The sequence below is a fragment of the Phoxinus phoxinus genome (assembly GCF_949152265.1).
Source record: "Phoxinus phoxinus genome assembly, chromosome: 11".
NCBI classification, from domain to species: Eukaryota; Metazoa; Chordata; class Actinopteri; order Cypriniformes; family Leuciscidae; genus Phoxinus; species Phoxinus phoxinus.
The window spans coordinates 14,767,237-14,794,680 of NC_136886.1; the positions used below are offsets into that span (position 1 = coordinate 14,767,237).

At 36.8% G+C, this 27,444-nt stretch overlaps 3 protein-coding genes across 21 annotated transcripts in view; 1 reads left to right on the forward strand and 2 right to left on the reverse strand.

The window, feature by feature from the left end:
• The window catches only part of kank4 (KN motif and ankyrin repeat domains 4), a 49,571-nt gene extending 37,193 nt beyond the window's left edge, over positions 1–12,378 (reverse strand). Inside the window, exon 1 of the mRNA XM_079628634.1 lies at positions 12,144–12,378. The gene's annotated coding sequence lies outside the window, so the exon portion shown is untranslated. The remainder of the gene's footprint in view (positions 1–12,143) is intronic.
• Positions 12,379–14,547: 2,169 nt separating this feature from the next.
• Positions 14,548–22,174, forward strand: usp1 (ubiquitin specific peptidase 1). Of its 2 annotated transcripts, none has more exons than XM_079628640.1 (9): positions 14,548–14,702; positions 15,081–15,262; positions 15,367–15,493; positions 16,427–16,525; positions 17,340–17,506; positions 17,632–18,302; positions 18,583–18,747; positions 18,859–19,060; positions 20,455–22,174. In XM_079628640.1, exons 2-9 carry the CDS (start codon positions 15,084–15,086, stop codon positions 21,212–21,214), a joined length of 2,370 nt encoding a protein of 789 aa, XP_079484766.1. In that variant the 5' UTR covers positions 14,548–14,702; positions 15,081–15,083; the 3' UTR covers positions 21,215–22,174. The 2 variants fall into 2 exon arrangements, with proteins under 2 accessions (XP_079484766.1, XP_079484765.1); XM_079628639.1 differs by having other exon boundaries at positions 14,552–14,702; positions 15,060–15,262.
• A 2-nt stretch (positions 22,175–22,176) lies between these two features.
• dock7 (dedicator of cytokinesis 7) overlaps positions 22,177–27,444 on the reverse strand; it is a 52,283-nt gene continuing 47,015 nt past the window's right edge. For 8 of the 18 annotated variants that reach the window (XM_079628620.1, XM_079628617.1, XM_079628614.1 and 5 more), the window contains 7 exons: positions 26,751–26,876; positions 26,560–26,649; positions 26,224–26,460; positions 25,370–25,513; positions 23,704–23,810; positions 23,192–23,359; positions 22,177–22,620 (listed from right to left, as the gene is read on the reverse strand). In XM_079628620.1, coding sequence (XP_079484746.1) covers positions 22,578–22,620; positions 23,192–23,359; positions 23,704–23,810; positions 25,370–25,513; positions 26,224–26,460; positions 26,560–26,649; positions 26,751–26,876 — 915 coding nt within the window. In that variant the 3' untranslated portion in view covers positions 22,177–22,577. Of the gene's footprint in view, positions 22,621–22,753; positions 22,774–23,191; positions 23,360–23,703; positions 23,811–25,369; positions 25,514–26,223; positions 26,461–26,559; positions 26,650–26,750; positions 26,886–27,444 lie in introns of all 18 variants that reach the window. The other 10 variants (XM_079628621.1, XM_079628618.1, XM_079628619.1 and 7 more) reach the window with 3 other exon arrangements.

The window sequence follows — 27,444 nt, forward strand, 5'->3', positions numbered from 1 at the left end:
CTAATTTCACAATTACACAATGCTTAAAATAGAAACTATCATCATGCTCCTAACCTGTAGGCGTAACACTGCCCTTTTTCTGAACTTAAAGGGAATATTCTGAGTCATAAGGAGGTCAGAGGTCTGAAGTGCATTTACTTTATGATATTACATTTCATAGTGATCAGGACATTCAACAAGAACATTCTAAAACATCTGGAATACATAAACATTAATAAATCAACAAGATGCTATTTTTTAATCGATATGAACTTTTAATAACAATGATAAACGTATCCTCTTTTTGTAAAACTGGTCTAGCTAGTACACGAACAAAGAGGAGATCCCTATATATCATAAAGGCATTTGGCTTCATTTTACTCATAACAATTTCTCCTATTCATTTTTTCCTCTTATTCTTTCTCTTAACTATTAACAAGTTGATTCTATAATTAGCATATCAAATGAGAATGAGAGAAATGATTGTGTCTATTTGTTCTCACACATTAAGACATCTCTTATTTGTGGTCTGGTGTTCAGTTAGCATTCATCTGCAACAGGAAGCATCTGGCACCCTGAGGATCTTCCATAATGAAAAAGTCTGATACCTTTTCAAAAGGCCAAAGCAGAGCTAGAGGCAATGCAGCACATTGCATCTATATCTATTTTTCTTTATCCCTCTGTCTTTCGCTTGCTCTTAAATCCAGTGATGCCATCTTATTCTTATCAGAGCTGCTCTCTGAAGCAATTTCAGCTCCCCACTCATGTCGCTATCTGTTTTCTTACTGTTCTTTCCCTCTGTGTCAAATCCATTTGGATTCTCAAACCGTCTCAAGCTGTTGTTCTAGATAGCACTGGTTGGATGAGGGTTTTATTTCAGACAGGAAAGATTTGTAATCTAAATAGAGCAACTGGATGGTTGGAACAGCAGGAGAAAAGCAGTCAAAAAGCAGGTGGTCAAATACTTTCTCTGTGGTGGTTACCAAAACTTTGACTTATCTGAATGAAAAACAGATTTGTTTTCCTAAATTATAGCTCGAATTCCTTTTCTACAAGGTTTTTACTGTTAGATCGTGAGAAAGGGCACGTATCTAAGATGTGGCTGTGTAAACTCCCTCATTCGCAGCTCCGTGAAAAACAAAGCCAAAGAAACGTTTCTACACGTCAAAAATGAAGAGAATAAACACGATTACGATGGTATGTGTGTGATTTTCATGTGATTTGGTGCATATGAATAACGAATATTGACAGTATATGCTAAGCAGGTGTTGCGCTTAGCACCATATAAAATGATTTAATATAACAAATTTCAACAACATTATATGACCAAAATCCAGATCGCAATCGGCAGTTATTACAAACACTCATTGGTGGTTTAAGGTGAGTTGAGTAAAAGCGTAATATTAATCTTTTAAATTGTGTTATGTAGCTTGATGCTAATTTTAGCACTAATACACCCGTCACGCCAGGAACAATATCTATTTCACGATTGTTTTTAACCCAGTGTTTTGCACATGCAGCTGTTTGTGTCACAAATGGTGATCAAACAACGAATGACTTGAAGTTGTAGCATTGTATTAATTAATTCATTTTATTAGTTATATTTCATTTATACAGTGAAGACTGTTGTTTTACATTTGAGTATTCCATTTCTGTGCCTGAATACTGCTAGATTTAGCCTACCTGAAAAACATAAAGTAAAAATATTAGATGAAAAAAATTAAACCTTACAAAACTTAAATAAAAATGTTGTCTAGTAAAAATAAAATAAGTTTAAGAAGCTAACATTCCTAAAACTGAAATAGAAAAAAATAATAATACAAATTACAAAAGCAAAACTTGGATTAAAATATAAATGAATATATAAAAATAAAAGTAATTCAAAATATTACTACATTTTTTAATAGTACATAAATAATACTAAAACAGCTGAAAAATGCAAAAGTCTGTTTGGAAAGCAGCAAACACAGATAGAGTGATAGAAGTGTCCAGTGATATAAAAGTGTTATAAAAAATATTGGCAATCTTGGAACACCGTTGGTCCATTTCAAATTAGAGGACCAGAACTAATAATTCTTGGTATCCCGTTCAAATAAACAATACAAAAACACAGTATTTTAAATGAAATGAGCTAAGAAATCTACAGTGGAATCTGAAAACAAGTTTTGTTTTCATAAAGATTAATAGATGTGAGAACATCGACACGATCAGCTTTTGGAAGTGTTGGTTCCATCTGCACAGCTGTAAATTATGACCGTCCCTAAGGATTAGTGTCTAATCAGTTTCAGTGCTGCTTTCCTCTGCATTCATTTAGCAGGATGAGACCACTCTCAGTCAAGCTTTCTGCTTTGCCGAGCAATTTACATCTCTTCATTACAGTACTATCAATGCAAAATATCCGGCTGCAGAAACAAAAGGTTTTTCAAGTACTGCTCAATGGGTGATGTTACACATAAAACAGTAATAGCGATATGATGTTGTGGTGTCTATCAGGAGTCATTAATACAGGAGCAGAGAACTTCATCCATCTTGTATACTCATCACTTCCGTTCTCCGCACATTATGTCATTACACAACAGTCCAGACTTCCTCTTCAAAATAGCAGTCACAATACAATTGACTCACGAAGATGTACTACATACATATCATGTCATCGGATATGCAGGTTATAAGAAGGAAAGTAAGACCAATGCTACAGTCCAAGGAAAGATGGGCAAAAAGGTTGCTGAGGAAAAATAAAATGGCTCTCATTTTGTCTCCTCTACTGCACATCTGTCACATCTGGCAACGAGTTTGTTGCTGCTCTCGGTATGGGGATTACACTTAAACAGATCACTAGAATAACCACCATAAAAGGTTTTCTTAAATTAAAAGAAACACTTTTGCTGCCTTTGATTGCTTTATTAATATTAAACATATTTCAGGGGTGTATTTACAAGGCCGGCACTGGAAGTTACTCCAGGGTGCAATAATAATTAAGAGGTTGAAAAAATTGGAAGAATGGGGGAAAAAATGTCTAAGTCTGCTATGGTGAATTAGAAAGAATGAGAAACAACAGGATGTGGAGGGCAACATTTAAGACATTTAGACCAACTTCAAAGATGATCATGCCAATTTTTCTCAATATTTTTTAAATCTTGCCCACAGGGATGAATCACATATCGTCAAACAAGCTTTTAATTTATACCATGGATTATATAATGCATGTTATCAGCTGATTTTATAGTTCCTCAGATTCAATTTCAGTGAAGCCAAGAGCAAACTATAAGTTAAAAAGCTAATCAAACAGTTTATTTCAATTAATCATTGAACTTATTGCATTTTTGACTATTTACATTTTAAGGCTTTTTCTCAAATGTAATGCAACTAAATCAATGTTTTAAAAAAATCCAATTCAATTTACTGTTAAAAAAAGGTTACACTTTATTTTAAGGTTTCCTTGTTACAGTGTAATTATACTTTACTGACTTAACATGTACTTACTATAGGGTATGGGTTAAGGAATAGGGTTTGTTTATGGGTAGTTCCTTGTAATTATGCATAATTTACTGTTATTACTACAGTAAGTACTATACAGGTAACAAGTAACAAAGACACTATAAAATAAAGGGTTAAAAACACTGGCAGCCGTGGTTGGCAGACATTTACTGTAAAACATACTGTGACAATGTTTACGGTATTACGAGATGGCATTTTGATTGTATATTTTACAACTTATAACCATATATGTTACCCTGGACCACAAAACCAGTTATATGGGTCAATTATTTTTTAAATTAAGATGTATACATAATCTGAAAGCTAAATAAACAAGCTTTCCATTGATGTATGGTTTGTTAGGATATGACAATATTTGGCAGAGATAAAACTATTTGAAAATCTGGAATCTGAGGGTGCAAAAAAATGGAAACATTGAGAAAATCTCCTTTAAAGTTGTCCATTCATGTTCGCGTTTGTGCTGCATTCACTCACAAAAATAAATGTTTTATATATTTAGGGTAGGAAATATACAAAATATCATCATGGAATATGATGTTTACTTAACAGCCTAATGATTTTTGGCATAAAAGAAAAATCTATAATTTTTTATAATTTTAATGGTTTTGTGATCCAGGGTCACATATTGCAATTAAGTGATATGTTAGTATACCAAGCTACCAACATTTTTTTATATATATACCTTAAAATGTACTGATAACCACCATTATAATACAGCTGGCAAAACAGAAAGCCACAAAAACAAATTCATAAAGATTTGATGAAAAGACACAAATCCAATATATTTTGTTCTTTAACCATTTGTGTATACTGAATTGTGAATATTATAAGCTGTCAACTTCTCTTTTTCATGCCAATAACCCTCAATCACAAATACAAGTAGCAGGTGTAGACATCAAAGACAAACGAAATAAGAAAAAGCTGTTAGATGCAACAAAGCAACACAGCAACAGACGCCCATCGTGTATATTAATGTTCAACACCTCATGACTGACAAATATGCTGGCAAGCAGAAAATTGTCTGACAAGAAGCTTTAAACATCTGACAATATGAAAGCTCATAACATCTGTAACAAAACTGGCTGTTTCTGGCTGTTGCCAGCATTTCACTAGGTTACATACTCTCATAACAAAGACATATACAGAGAAGCTTGGTGCCAGACAGGGCATTAATAAAAAAGGATTACTTAAAAACATATTTACATATGACCTACATCTCTGACACTACTACACCCCCAACAGTCTGGATATATTATTGGAGCCCACTGAGAAATAGTACGGCTCTAACCGGGGCTGTTTCTACACACCACATTAGAATGTGCATACTAAAATCTCAGCATTTGTAAGATGGTTGTTTAATGTGTTCTTTATTCTTTTTTTCCTCTGTCTCTGAAAGCACTTCAGCTGACTCCTATTTTAAATATGTAAATTTGTTATAATAATTACGGTGGAATTTATTATTTGGTTTATATTCTTACTGCTCATGTTTATTTACATAATTTTTGTAGCGCATGTGGAAAGTTATTGACGCATATTCAATAAGTTTAGACGACACGGAGAACACAAAGCTTTTAACCGTGTATGGTTTTGTAAAATAGCATAAGTGGTTATATACATATATATTTATCATACACATATATATCTCAACAAACAAGTTGTTAAAAAAAGGTTGTTGGACAAGAGGATTATGATGTAAGAAGACTGAACGAAATGCGATTCTTTGTTGACTTGGAAAATAAAAGTCTGCTAGTCATGGATACAAGATCAGAAGATACACGTCAAAACTTGTGGAATAACTAAAAGACAATCACATGTTACGTACAGCAACATTAGCTCTCCTGGAGACTGCTGATGTCACTGCATATCTGAGAGTGCAAGGAATTCAAGATTTCACAGTATGGGACAGATTATATCTATAAAGATATATATATGCAGCCCAAGCTGTGCAAATGCCAACGAGAATGAAGGCGAGTGTAAAAAAAAGATGATTTGATTCCATTAATAAATGTATACATTTATGGTAAAAACCCAACTCATGTAGAACTAACTGTGTCTTTCTAATCCAAAGTGTAAATCTTTATGACTACATAAATTGTTATGAAATGATCATGAAATATGTAGGAAGACTATGTTTTGACAGTTGCGCAAGTGTCTTTTATTGCATAAAACAGAAAAGAATTCAGACAGAAACATCCAAAGGCAGACGCAAACAGAAATTATTGCCTAGAGAGGTCAGAAGGTTTCAACTCTGTGTAGACCTCTTTCCCAAACTTCTCTATCTGCAGATTCTCTACGGCTGAAGATGAGGAAAAATACAACATGCATTTGCTCTTCTGCGACATTGTATACTCGTATGTCTAAATATTCAGTATCAGTATTGCCAATACAGTAGGCAAAAAATACCCAGATGACACACTTCATCTGCTGAGATTCTGAAGTATGCCACCAGTAGACAATCTGCTATCCCATGAGCCTATAGAAGCTGAGGAGCTGTCAGACTTAAGAGGTTGAAAAAAAAAATGGTGGTATGGTAATTTAGTGCAACCCAAAGGGCCATGTTTCTTTCACTGGTCTAGGACACAATGAGAAGACAGTATGTGCCTGGATAGATCCCACAAATGGACCTGAACATTTGGTCAAGAGATCAACCACAAAAACATGGGTACTTAAAACCAGCATTTTTCTTTGGACATTCACATGCACTCTTACACACGGGTACTCATGCTCACCGTGGAACTGATTTACTGATATTGCACTCGGTTCACTGATATGCAGCAAAGCTTATTTACATTCCTAACTCTCAATGTGACCCATTTTGTGCTGCCTTCACTGATAGACAGCAGGAGAAAATAGGATGACAGCTCACAGCTTAACACCCACAACCCCTCAATTCCACAAACTCTCAGCTCTCAATACAGAGTCAGTCCACTTTAAACTACCGTTTAAAATATTGGGGTGGGGTTTTTTAACAGCAAGACTGCATTATTTGATATACAGTAAAACATAAAATGTATCTTCTTTGGAACTCAAAATGTGCTTTGAAATGTCAAAATACGTTAAAGTTGTTCTCTTACTTAAATTTATATTGGGAACAGGGACTGTCAAACAAAACAAAAAAAACACCTTAAAAGCATCATAGAAATGTCTGTAAACCGCATGCATTAAATTCCAAGTCTTCTATAGTCATATGATAGCTTTGTGCGAGTAAAAGAATGAAAGTCATCATTCGTTGAAAATCTTCCCTTGAAAATTTTGCTTGACAGCTGTGGTCACCATTCACTTTCATCGTATAGAAAGAAGTAAAAAGAAACTCTTACAGGTTTCAAAAGTCATGCGGGAGAGAAAATGCTGAACTTATTTTCATTTGTGGGTAAACTAAACCTTTATAATGAGTTTTGTAGTTAACAAAATCATGGTGTGAAACAGACATAGGGCCTCTTTGAGGTCAATGTGTTTCTACCATCTACGCATTCACATCCACTGGACCCTCAGGGATTTCCTCACATGAAAACACAATAACAGTAAAAGTCCGGTCAGCTCATGTGGTTCTTATACAAATCAAAGTTTCCATTGAGAATATGAGATCCATGGAGTAACCAACATTCAACTACAATTCACTTGTCAGAAGATATTCCTTTGAGTAGCTCTTAGACAGATCTTTCTGTGTTCACATGGTCTCATACTACTTTTTTATATTATGCACATATGAGGAATACATTTAAAGGGCAGGAGCAGATTGTATTAGCCATTGTTTCCATCTCCGTTCTATGAAAAATGTCCTTTAGCAGAAAACAATAGACAAGGAATCGCCCTCACAAAGCCTCACATGTGAAGCCCCAAGAGACCTCGCAATGCCAAATTCCATAACCTCCACAGAGAGCTTTCTAGTGCCCACCACCTCAGACATCCAAGAAACTAAGGAACGTACAATATTTTAGCGTAACAGTAATAGTCGAGACTCGAGAGACTTAATACATATCAGGTATAAGTACCGCAATACGTCTCTCTGTTGTTTCCATTAAAGGCCTGTTTCGGAGATCAACCAGGCCATGGAATTACAGTCACTGGTGCAAGAAGCCCACATGACTGATCACAAGAGCAAACACATGTCCGTTTATTTTTATAATAAATGATCACTGGCTTTACAGGATTTCACTTTGAGATGAGAATAATAAAATAAATAAATGCATGCACGGATAAAAATATATAAAACATATATATAAAAATCTATCATAATTACTATTACTAAATAAATAAACAAACAAATAAATAAATATATATATATGTATATATGCAAAAATTATAGACAGAGATGGATGGATGGATAGATAGATTCACATAGAAAGGCTCTGTAATTCTGAGTCTAAGAATGATGGTAAACTTGTAGAATGTCTTTAGGGAGTCAGAGCTCCTGGGTGGCCCTTAGGTCACATGTTTAATGTACCTCTGCATTCTTGAGAACATCAAACAGCCTGTAGGCTACCAGGAAGACATTATATGGGCAAAGAAAGGCAGTGAGCCAATTATACAATGACTTTCAAGGGGGTTGCAATTTTAAAGGAATTTAGCCTAATCTTTCTTCTTTAATGGTAAACTATGAAAATGTAAAGGAAATTTTTAGCGAGCAATCTTTCGAAATCCCTGTTGCAACACAAATTGTAATTTGACACCATTAGCTATTTTGTCTATAGTATGTCAGGCATATGGGCCCACCAGGGGAAATCACCACTTTTATAATTGTTTTAATCTTACATAAACACCATAGTTTAACCATTAATAGTGTCTTCTTTCTTTTTTTTGCCCTCCTGGCCATGTAAAGAATGAGGTTTGTGAAGATAGTCTATATAAGGGTGGTTAAAATTGCATCTCTGCAATGATAAATTATTCTGTTAGTGTGTTTAGAAGCATGTTGTGATGTTCAGCTGCGTTTGATATTTATTTGTTTTCAGTGCCTTCTGGAATGTAATTATTTTAAAAAATATATATCATTAGTGTCAAAATGATTAAGATGATGGATCAAATCAAAGAAGTTGAGGCTTTACTGTTCACAGAGGCCATGAATAAAATAAAATACAACTCGGGTTCCGAAAATATAAACTATTTTCTCCATAACAAAACTTAAACCTTTAAAGACAGCCCTACTGTGAGCTATGAGGTTGTTAATTGATGGTATTAGCTTCAGTTGAAGCTGTGCCCGCATTGTTTCAACTTATTTTTTAGAATGATTGAGTTTAACATCAGAACTTGATAACATCAGAAAAATGTCATTAACTATGATGCTGTTCAGAAAATTCCATGACGTGGAGAAAACGTGTCAAAAGAGCTCTATAGCTCCACCCACTCCCAAGAAGCACTGTGAATTACGTAATCTCCCTACGCTCTAAAAATACTTATTTGTATAGTAGGTCTAATATTTATATATAGATGCATATTTTCCAATAAACTTATACATACCGGTACTATACAGTTGTAATCAAAATTATTCAAGCACCATTGCAAATCAGGTTTATTGGCAAAATTTATAGACTTTCAACTGTTTGCAATGAACAAATCAAACAAAAATAATTGTTTTGCATGACACAACAAATGTTTCAAGCGGTTTCTGCAAATTCAACTGAAAATGCAACTTTTAATGACTTCTGCAGTCTCAAAATGAATTATTGAACCCCCTGAATAGAATCCCTCACAACAGCACAAATCTGTAAAACATGTGTTGTCTCAAGCACACCTCATGCAACTAATCAAGGGATCATAAATTGCACCGTATAAATACAGTATCTGAACTTGCTAGGTTTGTTGGTTTGTAACATTTAATTGCATTTTAGAAATATGGCTAAGTCAAAAGAATGGTCCAAAAAGTCAAACAAACAATTATTATAAAAAATTAGCGAAGAAACTAAATGTACCTAGAGACACCATTGGAAGCATAGTTTGTGAGTTCAAAGTTAAAGGAACAGTGAACAGAAAAAGGCAGGTTCAGAGAAACCCTTGAGTGACTGCAAAAGACCTGCAGCAAGACTTGGTGGCAACTGGCACTGAAGTTTCAGCTGCACAGTAAGGCTTGTACTAAACGCAGACAGTTTCCATGCCAGAACTTCAAGACTACACAACTACTGACCCAAAAGCACAAGAAATGTGCTCAAAATCATATAAATAAGCCACGGAAGTTTTGGGATTCTGTTCTGTGGAGCGATGAGACAAAACTGGTCTTATCAGTTTTGGTCCTATGGATCAGCGGTAAGTCTGGAGGAAGAAGAATGAAGCATATGCTGAAAAGAACACGGTGCACACCACAGTTAAGCATGCTGGGGCTCGGTGATGCTCTGGGGCTGCTTTGCATCCTCTGGCACTGGAAACCTGCAGCATGTGGAAGGCAAGATAGATTAATTGAAGCATCATGAAATCCTAGGAGAAAACGTAATGCCATCAGCGAGAAAGCTGAAGCTTGTGTGTCATTGGACCTTCCAACAGGACAATGATCCCAGGCATACCTCAAATTCCACCAAGGCTTGGTTGCAGAAGAAGTCCTGGAAGATTCTACAGTGGCCATCACATTCACCTGACTTGAACCCATAGAAAATCTCTGGTGGGATTTGAAAAAGGCAGTTGCAGCACGCAAACCCAAGAATATTACAGAACTGGAGACCATTGCTCATGACACAAGGAATTGGCTAAGATTCCTCAGAAACGCTGCCAGAATCATAACATCAAAAGGGTGTTCTACTAAGTACTAAATATGCTTGCCATGAAGGGGTTGAATAATTTCGAGACTGATTTCAGTTGAATTTTGAGAAACCACTTGAACATTTTATGGTGTTGAGCTTTTTCAATTACTTTTGTTTAATTTGTTCATTGCAAACAGCTGAAAGTCTGTCAATTTTGCCAATTAACCTGATTTGGAATGGGGCTTTGATAACTGTATATTTATATACATGTATATATAAACATTTTTAAATGAGTACCTAGTATTACAGGTTATTTCTGTCATGATTAACGTGTTTTATTTCGTTTTCAATGACTTTTTTTCCTTCGTTTAATTTTCCTGCTCTTTGTTGGTTTCTATGGTTTTTGATTAATTAGCACACCTGTTCATCTTTGAGTTCTTTATCCTTATGTATTTAAGTCCCTCAGTTCATTGTCCAGTATTGTTTGTGCATGGCACGCTGTTTCGTTGTGTTTTATCATTTTGGATTACCTGCTTCTGTGTTATTTAATAAAAATCTCTTTGTTTCTCTTCGTCAACCTTGTACAATACATGGCAATTTCTTCCTCGTTTTTAATTCGATGCTATTTGCAATGCTTCATGGGATTGGGATTTTGTCCCCTTACTAAAGCCAATAAGTACACAGACTTGTAACTTTTTATTTTTGTCAGATTTTCAAAAACTTTAAAAATCAAAAATCCTAGTTCTATTATCTTTTAGATTCTATATCTTTAATAAATGCAATAAAAAGTGCCCAATCGGCAGTGTTACTATATGGTTACCTCATCTGAAGAACGCGAGCCTGTTCATTAACGTCTATTCGGCTACAAGTCAAAACATCCGCTGTGACTAACTTCTAATCTAACTTTATCATTTATTTAAACTTTTGAAACCCCTGAAAGGCCCCAAACCGGTTGTTTTGACTTCCTTTGTTGGGGTACATGTCCTTAATTAGGGGGATTTGTCCCTCCACCCCGAACGCCCCATAATCTGCACCCTGTGCAAAGGAAATGACCATCTGTACTCTGTAATGAGATTATTAGTTGTTTTATTTTGTTCATATCAATATCAGTTTTGTTCCTGTATAAACTGATTGAGGGTGAATTTCAGGTTAATTGGGACACTTTCCCAGTCACCATTCCAGTGACAAATAAGCAAATTATGTTGCTAGTCACCGCTTAATAAAGCTACATGCGTATGTACAAAATAATATATGCACATTGACCAACCCATAGCATCTGAATGAAAAAACACTATCTCGGTTGCGTCTGAAACTGGCAGGAAAGCGCGCTCTGCACACAAATCAAACAGGGAACCTTTTCTGCATGACAGCTAGGATCTCGCCTCGGGCATCGTAGGATATTAGAGAGATCTGTACCAGCTGAGCTCACGTCTCTGGATGGCAAAATGAGCCAGCCTCCATCGCGAAAAAACCAAGCCTGAGCTATTGACTGCAGACGCGCGAGATCTAGCAGCCCAGCGTCACGAGCGCAGTGCTGCACTACGGCACAATCATACAGCCTCGCATCTCTTCCAGATTGACACATAGTAACAGCCAGCTGGTCGACATTACGACAACCCAGCGGGGAGGTAAACTGAAACAGCACAGCCAAGCGCGAGATGAGACTATTTGTGCAATGAGACATGGGCTTCCCACATAGACAGCATTAATAATGGCCAAATGACCAATGCTGTCAAGGTGGCCAGCTCACTATAAAAATAGCCAGGTCTGAAATGAAAGATCTAGTTTCTGGACAACCCATCTAAAAATATAATCATTACTAGAAAAACAGCACATAATAAGGCTTCCTGAAATGCTGAACAAGAAATGAAAAGGGTGGATTTAAGGGAGGGTGTGTGGGATTTGCTGTATAGAGGTGTGCTGTATATTCCAAAGGTAAACATGAAAAAAGTTGAATAATGAAGCTGACAGAAGAGGAATGCATTATCTCACATCACTTACCTCAGTCTCTGGGGGACCCTTATGTTTTTCCTATAGGCACTGCAGAGGTAAGGCAGACCTTCAAGGAAATCCAGCACAAGGAGGAAGCCGCAAGCAGCTGCGACGGCGGTAGAGGCACTCCTCACTCCCCTGCACACACACTCACAATCTGAGGCTGCGATACTGTTGTTATTGAGATTTGTGGAAGGGGACGGCAGAATGCTCTCATAACAAGCGCTATACTGTGAGCCTGAACACACCCCTCCCACAGAGCTCATCCAATAGCAGGGTCAGGCACACACACACACATCAGTAGCCAACCCTCCACCCCCCCCAGCCCCATCCAGCTTCCCCATCACATTAAATGCTATAGGATTAAAGTAGTACAGCATGGCTGCTAAACGATTAAACTAGTGTTTAGCCATATTGCCTATATGCTGCTTGAGCTCTGCATCAAGAATTGACATCTGTGTGTGTGTGTGTGATCCAGCCGGTATGTATGGTGTGTGTGTCACTGACACTGAGGTAGTGTGGTAAAGTGATTTAAAAAACAGCACACCGCTCAGCTGGGGCTGAAAGAGTGCAGGACATGCCTCTCATTCTTTGAGCGCGCTGGTCTATTTCTCTGCTATTCAAGACTCAAAAGCTTCATCCCAGGGATGGTTTGCCTCTGACAGTAACTGCATTCTACAAGGCTTCGTGGTTAACACTGTATGGGAATAAAAAGAGGAGCATTTCTTGTAAGCACAGATATTATACATTTTAATACAATAATTTATATTTGGCTTATGGAGGGAGACAAGGGCTCGTTGTCACACTCCAGTGAATATTTAATATGTAATAATAGTACATATCCATTATATTAACGCATAATGTTATTGGGGTAGTTTATGTCTGTAAATTTAAATGGAAAAACAATTATTAAACAGATTTTCTTTTTAATTTACAAAAATATCAAACTATTGTTTTGGCCAAACAAGAATAGTAAATATATAGTAAATTAATTTAATTGATTATAAATTAATAGGCTATATTACAATAATTATATGACATTATATTATTATTAATTATAAATACATTTTAAGCTTAAAATTTGCATAAAATTGCAAGATAACGCATGTGACAACATCAACCTCGAATATTCAGTCATAGTCATTAAACAGTTCAACCACAATTGACATTTGCCTGAATGCATGCCAGTGTGGTTACTGATATATAGCCATTTTGACAACTAGCCTCAGTCTCCTCTACATAAAGGTGCATTCACATGCACTAACACAAAAGAAAATAATGTTCTGTTTTTGTCTTCCTCTTACATTTTCCTGACAAGGTAGTCTAAGTACGCAAATGCTGATGTGGTTTGAATTAGCCTAGATGCCTCTGTATGTTCATTGGCAGGTGAAATTATGTTGTGTAGAGTTATATGCTCCATAACACTATTCTACACAGCATTTTCTTGCATGCAGTGTTTAACATTTGATTTGTCACATCACATACTGCAAAACGATAATTAAAATAATGAAAACCCCAAATAAGTGACCAATTACAGCATCTATAAATGCCTACACTTTCCCACGTAAATCATATAGATGAATAGTTGGGCTCGTAGTTCATTAAATTCATAATTATAAATAAAATTTCAACGTTGGAGGGAAAGTTCATGTCCCATGCATGCTAGTTGTCAAAATCGGCTACATTTGGGAACCAGAATTAAAGAAGTGATGTAGATGGTTTGTAGCTACTTGAATGTCCCAGTTAGCTGAGCTCATGCATTATTCTTGATGGCCATCTGCTGGTGAAAGGTAAAACATACTTTTTGTAGGCCTACGTTTAGTATTTTTTTAACAAATTTAAATCTGATGTTTTATTTTATTTATTTTGTTAAAAAATATATTTAATGTAATGTTTTGACTACAACGTATCTAACAATTTCTTGCGATTCGCGTTTTTAAATTTGACATAGCCTACGAATAACAGCCTATATGTTGGCTGCGCCCTAAATACATTAAAATTAACGTACAAAAGTATGCAGTTAGGATGATCTTTAAAAAGTTATTTTAGAATATTTTACAAAAAGAAATTGATTTATTTACCGTCCAGACAACCGGTTACCTGTGAAGCTCCGTTTTAAGATGATCCAGATTCAGCCTCCTGTTCACAAACTCCAGCCACAACACAATTACAGGCCCGCGCGTTACTGATCTCAGGTCGGCTTAAAATGGCATTCTTTAAGCTTGTCAGACAACCATGGACTGCCCACAACACGATCTGGTAGTCCAAAATGATGCCAGAAAACTAATTTCGATTTTTATTCATAGTTTTGAAAAATATATATGTTCACAAACAAAAACAAAACAAATCGTAAAATTCGCGCTGCGCTCATTCTTTAATCTCACACAATTTATTCGACCATCTCATTTTATTCAGGCAGTAGCAGGGAGCCTCAATCGTGGAAAAAGCGCCAAGTTCTACTACAGCAGGCGCGCGTAATACTGTCAAGTTGTTTATGTTTAAAACGCAACTGCGTACTTTGGATTGTCTTTTCCGAAAATGTAACGCATGAATAATAGGACTCATTAGGTAAGGCCATTAAATGTACTTCTATTTCCTATTACGTAATTCTGAAGTAAGTTGCTCTTGCAAAAATGAACGTGCATGTTGTGTGGGCTGGGCCGCTACGGTTAGCCACACTGCTATGTGCCTCATACATATGAATTAATAATGATCACACTACGGATTTCGAGACAATATGACGCTAACGTTAATTTTAAACATTAAACGATTATATATTAATAAAAGTTTGATAGTTGAAGTTATTTATAGCAGATCAGCTTCTAGTATTTTATAGGGCACATCTGAGCCCAAGGTTCTCACGCGGTTCGTGGTTTGTCTTCAATGTTTTGAGTGAGTGCGTTACGTTTTTGACATTCGCTTTAGTTTCTCTTTTATCTTCTTTAGTGAATGGTTAAAATGCCCGGACTGCATAGTGAAGGCGGAGTGGTGGCTGCAGCGGGCAGTCCTGTGAAGAAAAGCAAACTCTCTCTAAAGTTCTTCCAGAAGAAGGACACCAAACGAGCCCTGGACTTCTCAGAGCCCCCAGCAGAAGATAGCAGTGCCGCTGAACCAGAAGAGACTACTAAGTATGGCATGTTGTTATTGCGCTATTAAATATGGATTATGTTGAAGTACGTTACATATTATTATTTTTAACTAAGTTAACTGTTTCCACTATCCCCTCCTCAAGTCATGACCAGGTTGTGCCAATACCTTGCCCTTCATCTCCTCTTACTGGTGAGAAGTGTGAGAGCCTGGTGCCCTTTGTAGGGCTTAATAATTTGGGGAACACCTGCTACCTGAATAGCATCCTTCAGGTATGCTGTTCAGCTTACTTGCTAATGTTTTATTCATAACACTGTTTTTAAGGCAAGATACCACAGGTGAATGTTTTTTTGTTTTTTTTTAAACAGCCTTGTGTAGATCACTATTTCTCCACGTTGATTTATCACAGTACAATTAAAGGGATAGTTAACCTAGAAATGAAAATGTTGTCATTATTTCCTCACCCTCCAAACTTCTGTTGAAGTTCTGTTCTTCTGTTGAAGACAAAAGAAGATATTTTGAAAAATGTTGGTATCCAGACAGGTGACAGTAGCCATTGACTTCCATAGTATTTTTTTCCCTACTATGGAAGTCAATGGCTACCATCAACTGTCTGGTTACCAAAAATATTAAAAATATTTTCTTTTGTGTTTAGCAAAAGAAGGAAACTCATACAGGTTTGGAACACCTTGAGGGTGAGTAAGTAATGACAACATTTTCATTTTTAGGTGAACTATCCCTTTAAGATGATTGCTTTGCATGACATGTTTTCTGAAATGTTATGTTTAAATATGCAAATGATTCATATAATGATCAATTATTATATTTTAACCCCTATGTAAAAATATAGATAGGAATACATTTTTAAAGTTTATTTTAAATGTATGTAAGTGCTACTGTAGTGGAGATTTCTGCCTCAGTTCCCGAAGACAAAATAAATAAGGCGTCATTTAAAAAAATAAAATTGCAATTAAAATCTGCAGATGCATATATATCAAGTGAAATAAAATAAACACTTAAATGTGTATTTTGGATGTTTTCGTTTCACTAGTCTGAAAGAAGACATGTTAAGGAAGCAAAATAGCCTGAAACCTCAAAATTGACCGGCTATTTTGCCTGTGGTGTTTTGTCTTAAATATCTCCATATTAATATTATAGTAGTCTGGATCTAATTAAACAGAGTTTACCCTTCTTACATATTTCAGGTCTTATATTACTGTCCTGGTTTTAAAGAGGCCATCAAATCTTTGTGTCATTTGGCCAAGCTGAAAGACCAACAGCAAGAAGATGGTGCCAAAAATGAGGTGGGTCTTCATTTCATCTTTCAAGAGACATTTTCATTTGCATTGCTTGTGCATATAAATAAATACCCATACAATAGATTACATTTAGAATAGGGCTGTGACGGAGGCAGTTTTTTACCAATGCGTAGGTAATGGCGTGTTGGTGGGGTTGTTTTGAAATTTAATAAAAATCTGTTTATTTGAGCAAAAACCTAATAACACACTTAAGCCTGTAAAGCTTTGACATAAATATCAGTAAATAATGGTAACTTAATATATTAAAGTTAAATATAAAAAAAAAAAAGTCGTTTTATATTTCCACCCAAAGACGTGTCATATAGCCATATAGAGGGATGTGGGACACGAGCAGGAAAGAGACCATTGATATCTTTTAAAAAATATATCTTCATGTTTTCTTCTTGTAAAAGCTCTGAAGAGGGAATTTTATCTTCCACAAGATTTGGGGGGAAAAAACAGGAGATTCCATGTCTAGTTGAATAACTAAATGGAATATTGTTAAGTTCGCTGATAATCGGGGGACCAGATCACAAACCAGAATCTCAAAGCTAAAGTGTATGGTCTCACGCACAACTGTGCATCCATGGCTGCGATGTAACATTTAATTGCTAAACTATTATTTATTTTGTAAACAAAGCTTTGTGCTTCACTCGTGTCATAATATTCAGGTGCTGCTCAGCCACCGTAAATGTTTAATTGGATAAACAATTTGATAAATGTACTAAATTAGCTAATTGAATACATGTACAGAATATATTAATATTGCTGCCTTGACTATAGTTGATTGCAATAAACATAGCATATTTGATGTTATCAGGGAGACTCTGACGAGAATGCTCTACCTGTTCCCATGGAGCTTCTGGGCAGTTTCCACAGCCTCATCTCCTCTGTGGAACAGCTGCAATCCAGCTTCCTGCTTAACCCTGAAAAATACAGCGACGGAGAGCTTGCCACACCACCCCGCAAGCTACTTAACACGCTCAGGTAATGCCAGAGTGTCGTTCAACAACATTGAAAAGAGATTTAAACATCTCACTGAGTTTTTCTTGCCACGGTCACCTTGGCTTTAATGAGTTTCTAGACAAACCGGTTTGATTTCTCCTCTACAGGCAGCTCAATCCAATGTATGAGGGTTACTTACAACATGATGCACAGGAGGTACTACAGTGCATCCTAGCAAGTATCCAGGAGGCCTGTGACACTATCAAAAAAGAGCAAACAGACAACCAGAAGGAGAGCACAATGAGCAATGGAACGGGGGAGACCACCCAGGAAGATGATGGGAGCTCAGACGGCCAGCTGAGTGGAAAGAGAAAGAGTGACACAGAAGCAGGCAACGCTAAGAAGAAGCCAAAATCTCAAAGCAAGTCAAAGAAAAATGAGGAAAATGTGCCTATGACCCGCTCTAAACGCAAGTCCTCCAGTGACATAACCACAGATAGTTCAGAAACTGACCACAAGAATGGAGCAGAGGAACGAGAGGAAAAGGACCAAGAGAAGGACAGAGGCAGCACCACAGAGGAAGAGAAGAATGACAGTTCCCCCAAAGAGGTGGGAAAGAGGACAAGGAGAGGGAAGCTTGGCTGGTTGAAACCATCTGGGAAGCAGCCTAGCATCTTCTCGAAGTTCCGCAGCATGGGACGTATTACTTCACACATAGGAGGGAGAGGGGAAATCAAGAAGAAATCCGATTGTAGTGCCCAAGAGAAGCAGAAGAAGGATACATCTGAGGACGAGAGCAGAACTGAAGATGTTAAACAGAGTCTGGGAAAGAGTGAAGGTAAATATCTTAGTCAAAGTTTTGCAATCAAATGTTCAAATCTTCTCTATCCAGATATTTTTAGAAACAGAAAAGCTGTACTATTCACTGACAAAATGTCTCTACATTTGAGCTGGACATTTCATTTGAGGGGAGAATTATGATGATAATTTATAAACTGAAATTATAAAAATGTTTTGAAGAGCTGCAATGAAATGTAACTTTAAAAAATATATATATTTATATATGTATGGGTGTGTATTTGTGATCAATAACTACTAGCATTGCTTTGTATGATAAGATCTATCAGGCCTGGATGTGCTGAAGTGGATGTTCCAGGGTCAGCTGGTGCTGCGGACACGTTGCCTGGAATGTGAGTGTTTCACAGAGAGGAGAGAGGACTTTCAAGATATCAGCGTACCTGTGCAAGAGGATGAGACCAGCTCCCCTGAGTCCAGTTCTGAGAGTGAGTACATTGAAAGCATTTCAATCCATCTGTGTTTGTGTCCATCAGTCAACACTCGCTCATGCTGGTTAAAACATTTCATATTTTCTTAACTGTATCCTTCCTTTTCAGTTTCTCCAGATCCCAAGCCTGAGCTGAAAACTCTCAAGTGGGCCATATCTCAATTTGCATCTGTTGAGCGGATTGTGGGTCAGGATAAATATTTCTGTGAGACCTGTCATCACTACACAGAAGCTGAGAGAAGTCTTCTGTTTGACAAAACACCGGAAGTCGTAACAATCCACCTGAAATGCTTTGCTGCAAATGTCTCAGAGTATGTACCACTGTTTGATTTTAGAGCTTAATTCCTTTCTTTTAACTACTGAAGCCTTGAAGAGCACAGTGAAGAGCTCCCATGAGTCGGTTTGTCTTGTCGGGCTTGAATGGTTTAAAAGCATTTGCATGAATAAGAGCGGGATCATGTAACACTAGCCAAAGGATGACAAAAATTAACAGATGCTGCGTTAATTGCGTTTAACAGCCCTAATTTGTTTATTTCATATAAAATCGCAGCGTTTTGCATCATATAATCGCATAGGCTTAACATTGCGATTACGATATGATTAATCGTGCAACACTAGTTTCCATCCACCTATTTATATGCGCATTTTGGGATATCGCTAGACTGGGTAAACCCAGCCCGATCTGCCGGCGATTTGATTTCGCCCTGCAGTTCAGGCTGGAAACCTGTACATTTTTCTATCCTGCTTCAGTTACAAATCTGCGGGGACCAATCACAGGGTTCCTACGGTGTTTTGAAAAGTATGGAATTTGATTTGAGTAATTTCCAGGTCTGGAAAAGTATGGAAAAAAGAAAGCAGAGTATGGAAAAATATTTGCATTTCTAGACTTGCCCCTGTTTAGTTTTCTATAATAGAAAATCTAATGAATTTAAAAAAAATGCTGTGCATTCAGGAGTTCACTTCACACATACATTAAATCAGATATAGTAATGTATGCCCCCTTTGACTGGGATAGAAAACCAGCCAAGAGTGAGGTGATGGGGTGGAGGAGGGATGCTGTGAAACTGTCATGATGGAACACAGGTGTTACCGGCTTAAATCCACTTTTTGGGGTGAAAATACTGACATGCCTAAGACTTTTGCACAGTAGTGTATATGATCAACTTTTTTGTGCCCTCGAGAAACTATTCACATGTGCACGGGAATTGTTTTCCATGCTTGCGCATTACAATTTTTAGTTTTATATATAACCTATGCCTAAATAACTAGCTTAAAACCATTTTTTGGGGGACTGAAAATACTAATTTTGCTTTGGAGGTCTCCCACAAAAAACGCTTTAATTTTCTCATAATATATATTGCACATCACCACATTTTTCACCACCTTCTACTTTTCTTAGTTATTTTTAGCACCAGTTTATCAGGACGTGACTATTTTGTTCTCTTTGACTCACTGGATGGAAATGGTGCTTTATTCGTAATTGTTTTATGCAATATTTTGCACATAAGTTAAATTTGCAACTTTGGATGGAAACAGCTAATGATTGCATAAAAAAAAAAAAATCAATGGGCATGAACAATGTGAAAACATTTGTGTTGGCTTTTTTGTTACAAACAGCAAAAAAAAAAGTCAGTAGACACTTAAAACAAAATCATTTTATTCAGTCTTGTTAAAGTTATCAATTATTTCTTCACTCTTTTAACAGGATGGACCCTTATGCTGGCCTTTCCAAGGTGAACACACCTCTGCAGACCCCTCTCAAACTTTCACTGCACGAGTGGTGCACTCAACCTGATTCTCCTGACCAGAGCCATCACTACGAGCTCTTCGCCGTGGTCATGCACAGCGGAGTAACCATCAGCAGTGGTCACTACACCACTTACATCCGCATGATGGATCTCCATCGCACCAATCTCAGGCCTCAGTCTCAGGATGAAGGGCAAGACCGAGACAGAGAGGAAGACCCGAAACAGAAGAAAGAGGAGGCACCTCAAACAGATTACGATGACGGTGAGGTGTCTTTCAGCTTGTCCGGCAGGGGCCGCAATGTGGCAAGAGCCAGTTCAACAAGCAGCATGTCCGGCAAAGCAGGAGGCAAGAGGAGCTCCGAGGGTGTCGGGCTTTTAGGGGGACAGAGGAGCGTCACCAGTTATGAGCTCAGCAACGGCAAGCAAACCAATCCAGAGAAGGCTTCCAGCTTGGCCAGTCGTGCCACCGGTACTCTGCTTCAGAACACTGTGAAGAAAGAGACCGAGGAAGAGGGAGCTGATGCTATGGGCGACGAGACCCAGGTGAGTCTTGACCTCGCTCTGCGAAACCTTTTGGACTTTGAGGGAAAGTGGATGCTGTTTGATGATTCCGAAGTAAGACTCTTTGATGAAGAGGACTTCCTCCGAGCCTGTTCTCCTGAGACGTGCTCCACCTCTACGCCCTACCTGCTCTTCTACAAGAGAGTCTCTCAGTAACAATAGGTGATCGGATATGGACACTCACAGTTGTGAAGTTTTAGCGTTAAGACATGGACTATGAAAGTACATTTGCAGGTAAATTTCAGGATGTGTTAATAGTTTATACATACGTTTGTGTAACAAGTGTCAGTGGGAAACCAATGTGAAACTTTCAAGGCTATGACATTTGTTGCCACTTTTCCCCCCCTCTCTTTTAACGTTTTTGTACTTTGCTCTTTTCTCTTGTTCAGCGAGTCCATGTCATTTGCTTTTCAAATGCACCTTGGCACTTATAGTAGTGCATGTGACAGTTTTCCTGTACAATTCAAGCATTCCCTCATAGCTGTAATGAATAACACAAAACGATTTTCTTGTACACTGATATTTTATATATATTTTTAAGATCAATTATTCTTGCTTGTTTGGGTTTTGTCTGGAGTATGAATTCAAATTTTGACATCCCTCTTTTGGAGGCTATTATTAATGGCTTACAAATCCAAAGTAGATTTAATTTTAGTCTCTTAATTTTTGATATTGGAAGGCACAGGCAATGTTTTGTTTCCTGCTACAGTTATGATCTAATATTTGGCTATTTGCACACAGAGGATCAAATTTAGTTTAAGAGGTGGTTGACTTTGAAAGTACAGAGTATTGATTGCCTATAAATGACCACAGGGATAAACTGACCTATTTTTCTATTTTTATAGTTTATCGGCCATACCTCAGTCCAGTCTAAGAAGCTTTTCTCCTTTTTCCATGTTGTGAGCAGGCCCTGACATTGCAGTTAGATCTCTATGAGCAATAAATAAAACCTTTCATGGATAATCTATTACATGGCATTCTGTTGAGTATTTGAGAAGGGAGGGGAAATGAAAATATTTTATATTACTGGTTATGTAGATTCTTATTTACCACATTAAAACACCAGCATATAAAATTGTCTTTTGGTGCACAGTTTCTTTAACACGACCACACTGGAATGGCTATTAGAGTTATTTATTTAGTAAAATATTTAAAGTAAACAAAAGGTACATAATGCTGAAAAAAATTCATCACCTTTTTTGCTTGTTCCATAAGGATTAAATAAACTCTTAAATTGTACCGTGACTATTAAAAATACACTGGGATGAAGTAAAAAAAACTTAAATTAAAAAAGTGCACACAGGAATTGGATATAGGTTTGACACATTGTATGCTAAAATCACCATCAGTTTTATATGATCATGTAACAGGCCATTTTGTAAACTAATACAAAATTGGAATGATGTACTAATCGCCTTAACATTGAACTTTTTTCTTTATGGCAAAAACACTGATGTGGTGAGGAAGATTGATATATACAAATAAATAAAATTGCATGTTCTTTTTATTTCTTCGGTCTTCACACGTCTAGCTTGCGAAGGCTCATTCTGCTAAAAGAGTCTCTGAAAGAAAAAGAAAAGCTAAATGTTATGAAAGAAGAGAAGAGTAAAAAAAAGTTCATGAGGAATCAAAAGTTATATTAAATGGTAAACAAAAATGTTTAGAAAAAAACATCCTTTCAAACAACTTGGCTACCTTGTCAAGCTGTCCTTTTGCTGCTTGTTAAAGCGGAAAAAAGAGGTTAAATGCATTCAAAACACCCACTGCTTTCTGGACAATCATGTCATCCCTTATGATTAACCAACTATTGACCGTGTCTGCGGCCTGAAGAAAGATACGAGTTAACATTTCACTAAATAGAACTGGGTATTAGAGTCCATTTCCTGATTGTAATTTGATTTTGATTCACAATAACTGAATTCATATTAATTTCACAATATTTTATGTACATTTTAAATTACAATTTTGCTTTCATATGAAAGAAAATCTTTGACCCTTTGACTTGGTGTATTACTAAAATATTAAAGGTGCTAGGCCCACCGTTATTCATTCAAACGACATAGTTTGGTAAGCTAGTTTATCAGTTGCAATATACATTCTTAACAGCTTTTGACATCATTTTTATTGTCTGACCTGTGTGAGTTGACCTGTAACACAGGTTTGTAGAGTTGTGGGATCTTCCTGTTAATAAGAGGCTGCAGAGCTTCTTTCAGTCGGTGATAGTTCCTCTCCAGCTCTCTCTGATACTCTTTCTGGTCTGGACCAATCAGACTCTTATTTTTGCGGAGGGAATCTTCACACCTGAGGAGGTTATTGAAGGTTGATTGTATGCAATTCCAAGTTCTAATTGTATTATCATTTAACAATTAAAATAATGCATTTGTCTTATCATCGTCCATATAACCATACACGGACTGCAATTATCCAGCTATTTTTAGGATAATAGTTACATTTAATGGCATCATCTATAGTATAGTGTGTAAACATCATCCCATTTACATACTATTCTGTATTTCTTGATTGATGTGATAAAAAAAAGTTTATTTGCAGTGTATACATGTCTTCAATATACTGGAATACTTGGGGTCAGTAGCTGGACTACTGCAGTCCATGTAAATGTAGTGTTAGAGCATCTGGAATCAAACCTCTTAGTAAAGTCTTTGAAGCACAGTCGTAGTTTATTATGGTGCCGGTAGAGTTTAGGATCGCTTGGGATCTCGGACAGAAACACCTGGGCCACCTCAAGAGGGCCCTAAAGAGAAATACAATACATACGTTGGTTAGAAATATTCTAATTATTTACTCACTTGACCACTGACCATCACAAAGTTTGCACTGATACTTGGCTGTGCAATAATGGACAATTGACACAAATAACTGAAAAACTATTATTATTAATTTATAATGAATTTGTTGTGTGTTTTTTTTTTTTTTTTAAGTTCATGTCCATCAGGTTCCAAACAAATAATATAAATATGAAATAAAATGAGCTCTGAAGTCTTCTTAAAGGGATGGTTTGGAGCAGAGCCATATAGAGAAAGAGTTGCGACACTCTTTGATGTCTCCGCTATGGCTGTCACGTGGTTCATGTAAGCCCCAATAGTTCCAAAACATACGCTGGCTGTCATGTTTTGAGCAGATTGCATTATAGAACGGTAAATATAAAATAAAACACACACCCAAGTACTTTTTCAGCTGTTATTGCATTATTGCATTTTGTTAATGTCAGTTTTGCATTTGGAGAGGCAGTGTGACAACGAAATACTGTATATTACTTAGATATAGTTTTAAGCTATATTTTTGGAGGGACATTTTTTTATTTTCAATTAAATAAAAGTTGCTATAAAGGTGGTAGCGATTCATTACCGAACTAATTAGATGCTACCTTCACAGCTGGTGAAGTCGCGCTAGCTAACTAGCAAGCAGGCAATGCTAGAAAATTGGTTGAAACAACCAAGATAAAATATAAATAATTACATCGCATCGCAAAGGGCCTCTGATACAATATAGTTGACAGTTGACAATTCAAAAGAGGTCAATATTTCAGCAACTTACCTCTGGAACAACTCAACGCGCAGTGAATGAGGTCCAACGGCCAAATGACAGTGTTTGGAACTAATCCGATCTTCAAATCCCGGAAGTAGGCGGTTAAAAGCGCCGCCATTTTTTACAACGGAGGTCTATGGGAGTGTCGCAACTCTTTCTTTCTATGGTTATGTTCGGAGTAATTTCAACCTAGGGTCCTTTGCACCATGACCTCGAGCCAAACACCCAAAAATAAGCTCTAACTTTAATAATGTTCAACCAAGGGGACAAAAAGCTTCTGGGGGGGGTGTTTGGCTCGAGGTCATGGTGCAAAGGACCCTAGGTTGAAATTACTCTGAACCATCCCTTTAGAGTATTTAAGTAACTACATTTATCAAATAGTTAGCACTGTTACATAGTAATGCAATGTATTACAAATTCTGGAGGATGAATTTCCAGCAATTAAATGTATGGTTATTTATACTGTTACTGTGTCATAAATCACAGACAAGGCTTAAGCCTAGTCCCAGACTAAAATGCATGCTTAAACTGTTTTAATCTTTAATCTTTTATATATAAAAATATGTCAGTGCCACTGTTTTGTCTCAAGATGCTCATCAGTAATGTTTTCTTTTTCCTAAGGGACATTTATAAAAGCTACATAAGTGTCCTAATTAAACTAAGGCCTACTTGATCTAAGCCCTTTCTGTGAAACCAGGCCCAAATCCAGGAAATAATGACTGATATTGCATATGTACTATTTAGTAAATACGCCCAAGGAGTCACCTGGTTAACAGTGGTGCCAACAGACCCCTGCAGAACCATCTGCAGCATTTTGGCATCAGATGGGTCCTGATGGGTGGCAAAGGCCAGTTCCTGCGTCTTCTTCTGCATGTCCTCAATGGCTACTTCAATGGGTGTGGAGATGATCTGAAAAGCACATATTAATGTCTTAAAATCTTTCCTTAAAGGTACACAGTAACTTTTTGTTTGTTCAAAATTAGCCAAATTAAAAAGACAAGACAAATAAATGTTTGTCTTATCCTGATTCACTATGGTAAGCATGTTAGAAGTGTTTATATTTTAGACCTGGCGGAATGTTTTTTGCGGGAAATATGCTCAAATACGTCATTCACCCGTGCGTGTCTTGTCATATCCATAAATACAGAAAAATTGCTCCGTTTACATACATTATTAAAAAAAAAGCCAAACAGAGGAGGAGCCTGCTGGCAAAAAGACAATGTGACAGCGCTCGTAATAAAATAAAAATCAACATTGGCTTTTCATAGATGGTGAGAACTAAGGGATTTGAAATGCAAAAAAAAAAAAAAAAAAATTACTACATTTTTTTATTTATATTACTCAACAGGTGAGTAAGGTGCAGTGGAAGTACAGTGTCTATCAATGGGTACAGTAATGTCTTCAGCTAGTCAGCATGAGATCCTTTCCATCTAAACTGGTTATATCTCTTATGCCTTGTAGTGAATGCTTTATGAGCAGTAGGATAACTTTATTCATCAGCACAAGTTGTCACGCAGAGCCGAAACACAACCAAAACAATGTTTTCATAGTTTTCATATAACTTCAGTCTAGCATGAATCCCTATAGAAGCTTTCACAAAGCATGGGTGTTCAAGTTACCTCCTCTTTGTGGATGATGTTGATGCGGGTCTTGATGTACGGGAAAGCGTGGGACGTAGTGAGGATGGTCTTTCGTTTAAACTGTTCATGCAGGTCACCGTGAGCTCTTCCATCGAGTGTGAATGGCGTGCAGTACACGAAGCGTCGCAAGTTGTAGTTCTTATCGAAGTAAGTGATGCGGTCCTTCATTTCATAAGTGTCAAAATATGGCTCAACATAAGTGATCTGAATAAAGGCCTGTGTTGAAAAAAAAAGAAAGATATATTATTCTCCGTGCAAAGTATTATCGTTTGATTTCCATACACATTTTGCACCATAACGCAGCACAAAACGCACCTTATTTGGGTCCAATTTACACTTGTCGACTGGATTGGAATCTTTAATGACTTCCACTTGATCCTCACCAAACCTTTCCCCGTAGAAACTCTGAGAATTAAGACAATAACGGTCAAATCACTGATCTAGTAAAACATGTGAAACAGAAAATGCTCCCATCAAACAATTCCAATGCAAACAGTGTCTTGTACCTCAAGTCGATGTGAGATTTCTGCTAGCTTGGTGATGGCTGGCTCTTTGTATACAAACTCCTGCTCGTCCAAGTCACCAAATTTAGAACCGTAAAATCCAACTCTGAAATAGGTGCCAAACATTCGCTTTCCGTCCTGAAACAAACAAATGTGTCAGTTACTAATCTGCTCTCAGTTGAAGCTACCATTTCAAAATGCAAGATAACATGGAAATATAAAGTCTGTTGATAATCATGTTGATGTGCATGGCTTTACTAAAACAGTTACTCATAAAGAAAGTTAAAGTGCAATGAGGCAAACACAACATTTTCTCTTGGCAGCAAGTTATCAAGTGACAACAACTATGTAAATATTGTCTGGAACATGTTTACATAAATAACCGGCATTCAACACTGGCAAAGATTATGCAATCATATAACGGAGAAATACAGGAAAACAGACACTAATACAGTATTGTTATAGTACAAACATTACCATATTTGAGGATATTTGGCAACCTCCAAGAAAGAGAAGTAAAAGGTTAGCTTCTATCCCCTTTTACCTTCACTACTAAGTGGTCGTGTGTTATGACAGATTCATTTTTAATTATTATTTTTTTATTTGACAAATATTGCATAGTTTCTCAATTTTACACAACCATTCAAATGTTTGAGGTCAGCGAGGTTTTTTAAAAGAAATTAATGCTTTTATTCAT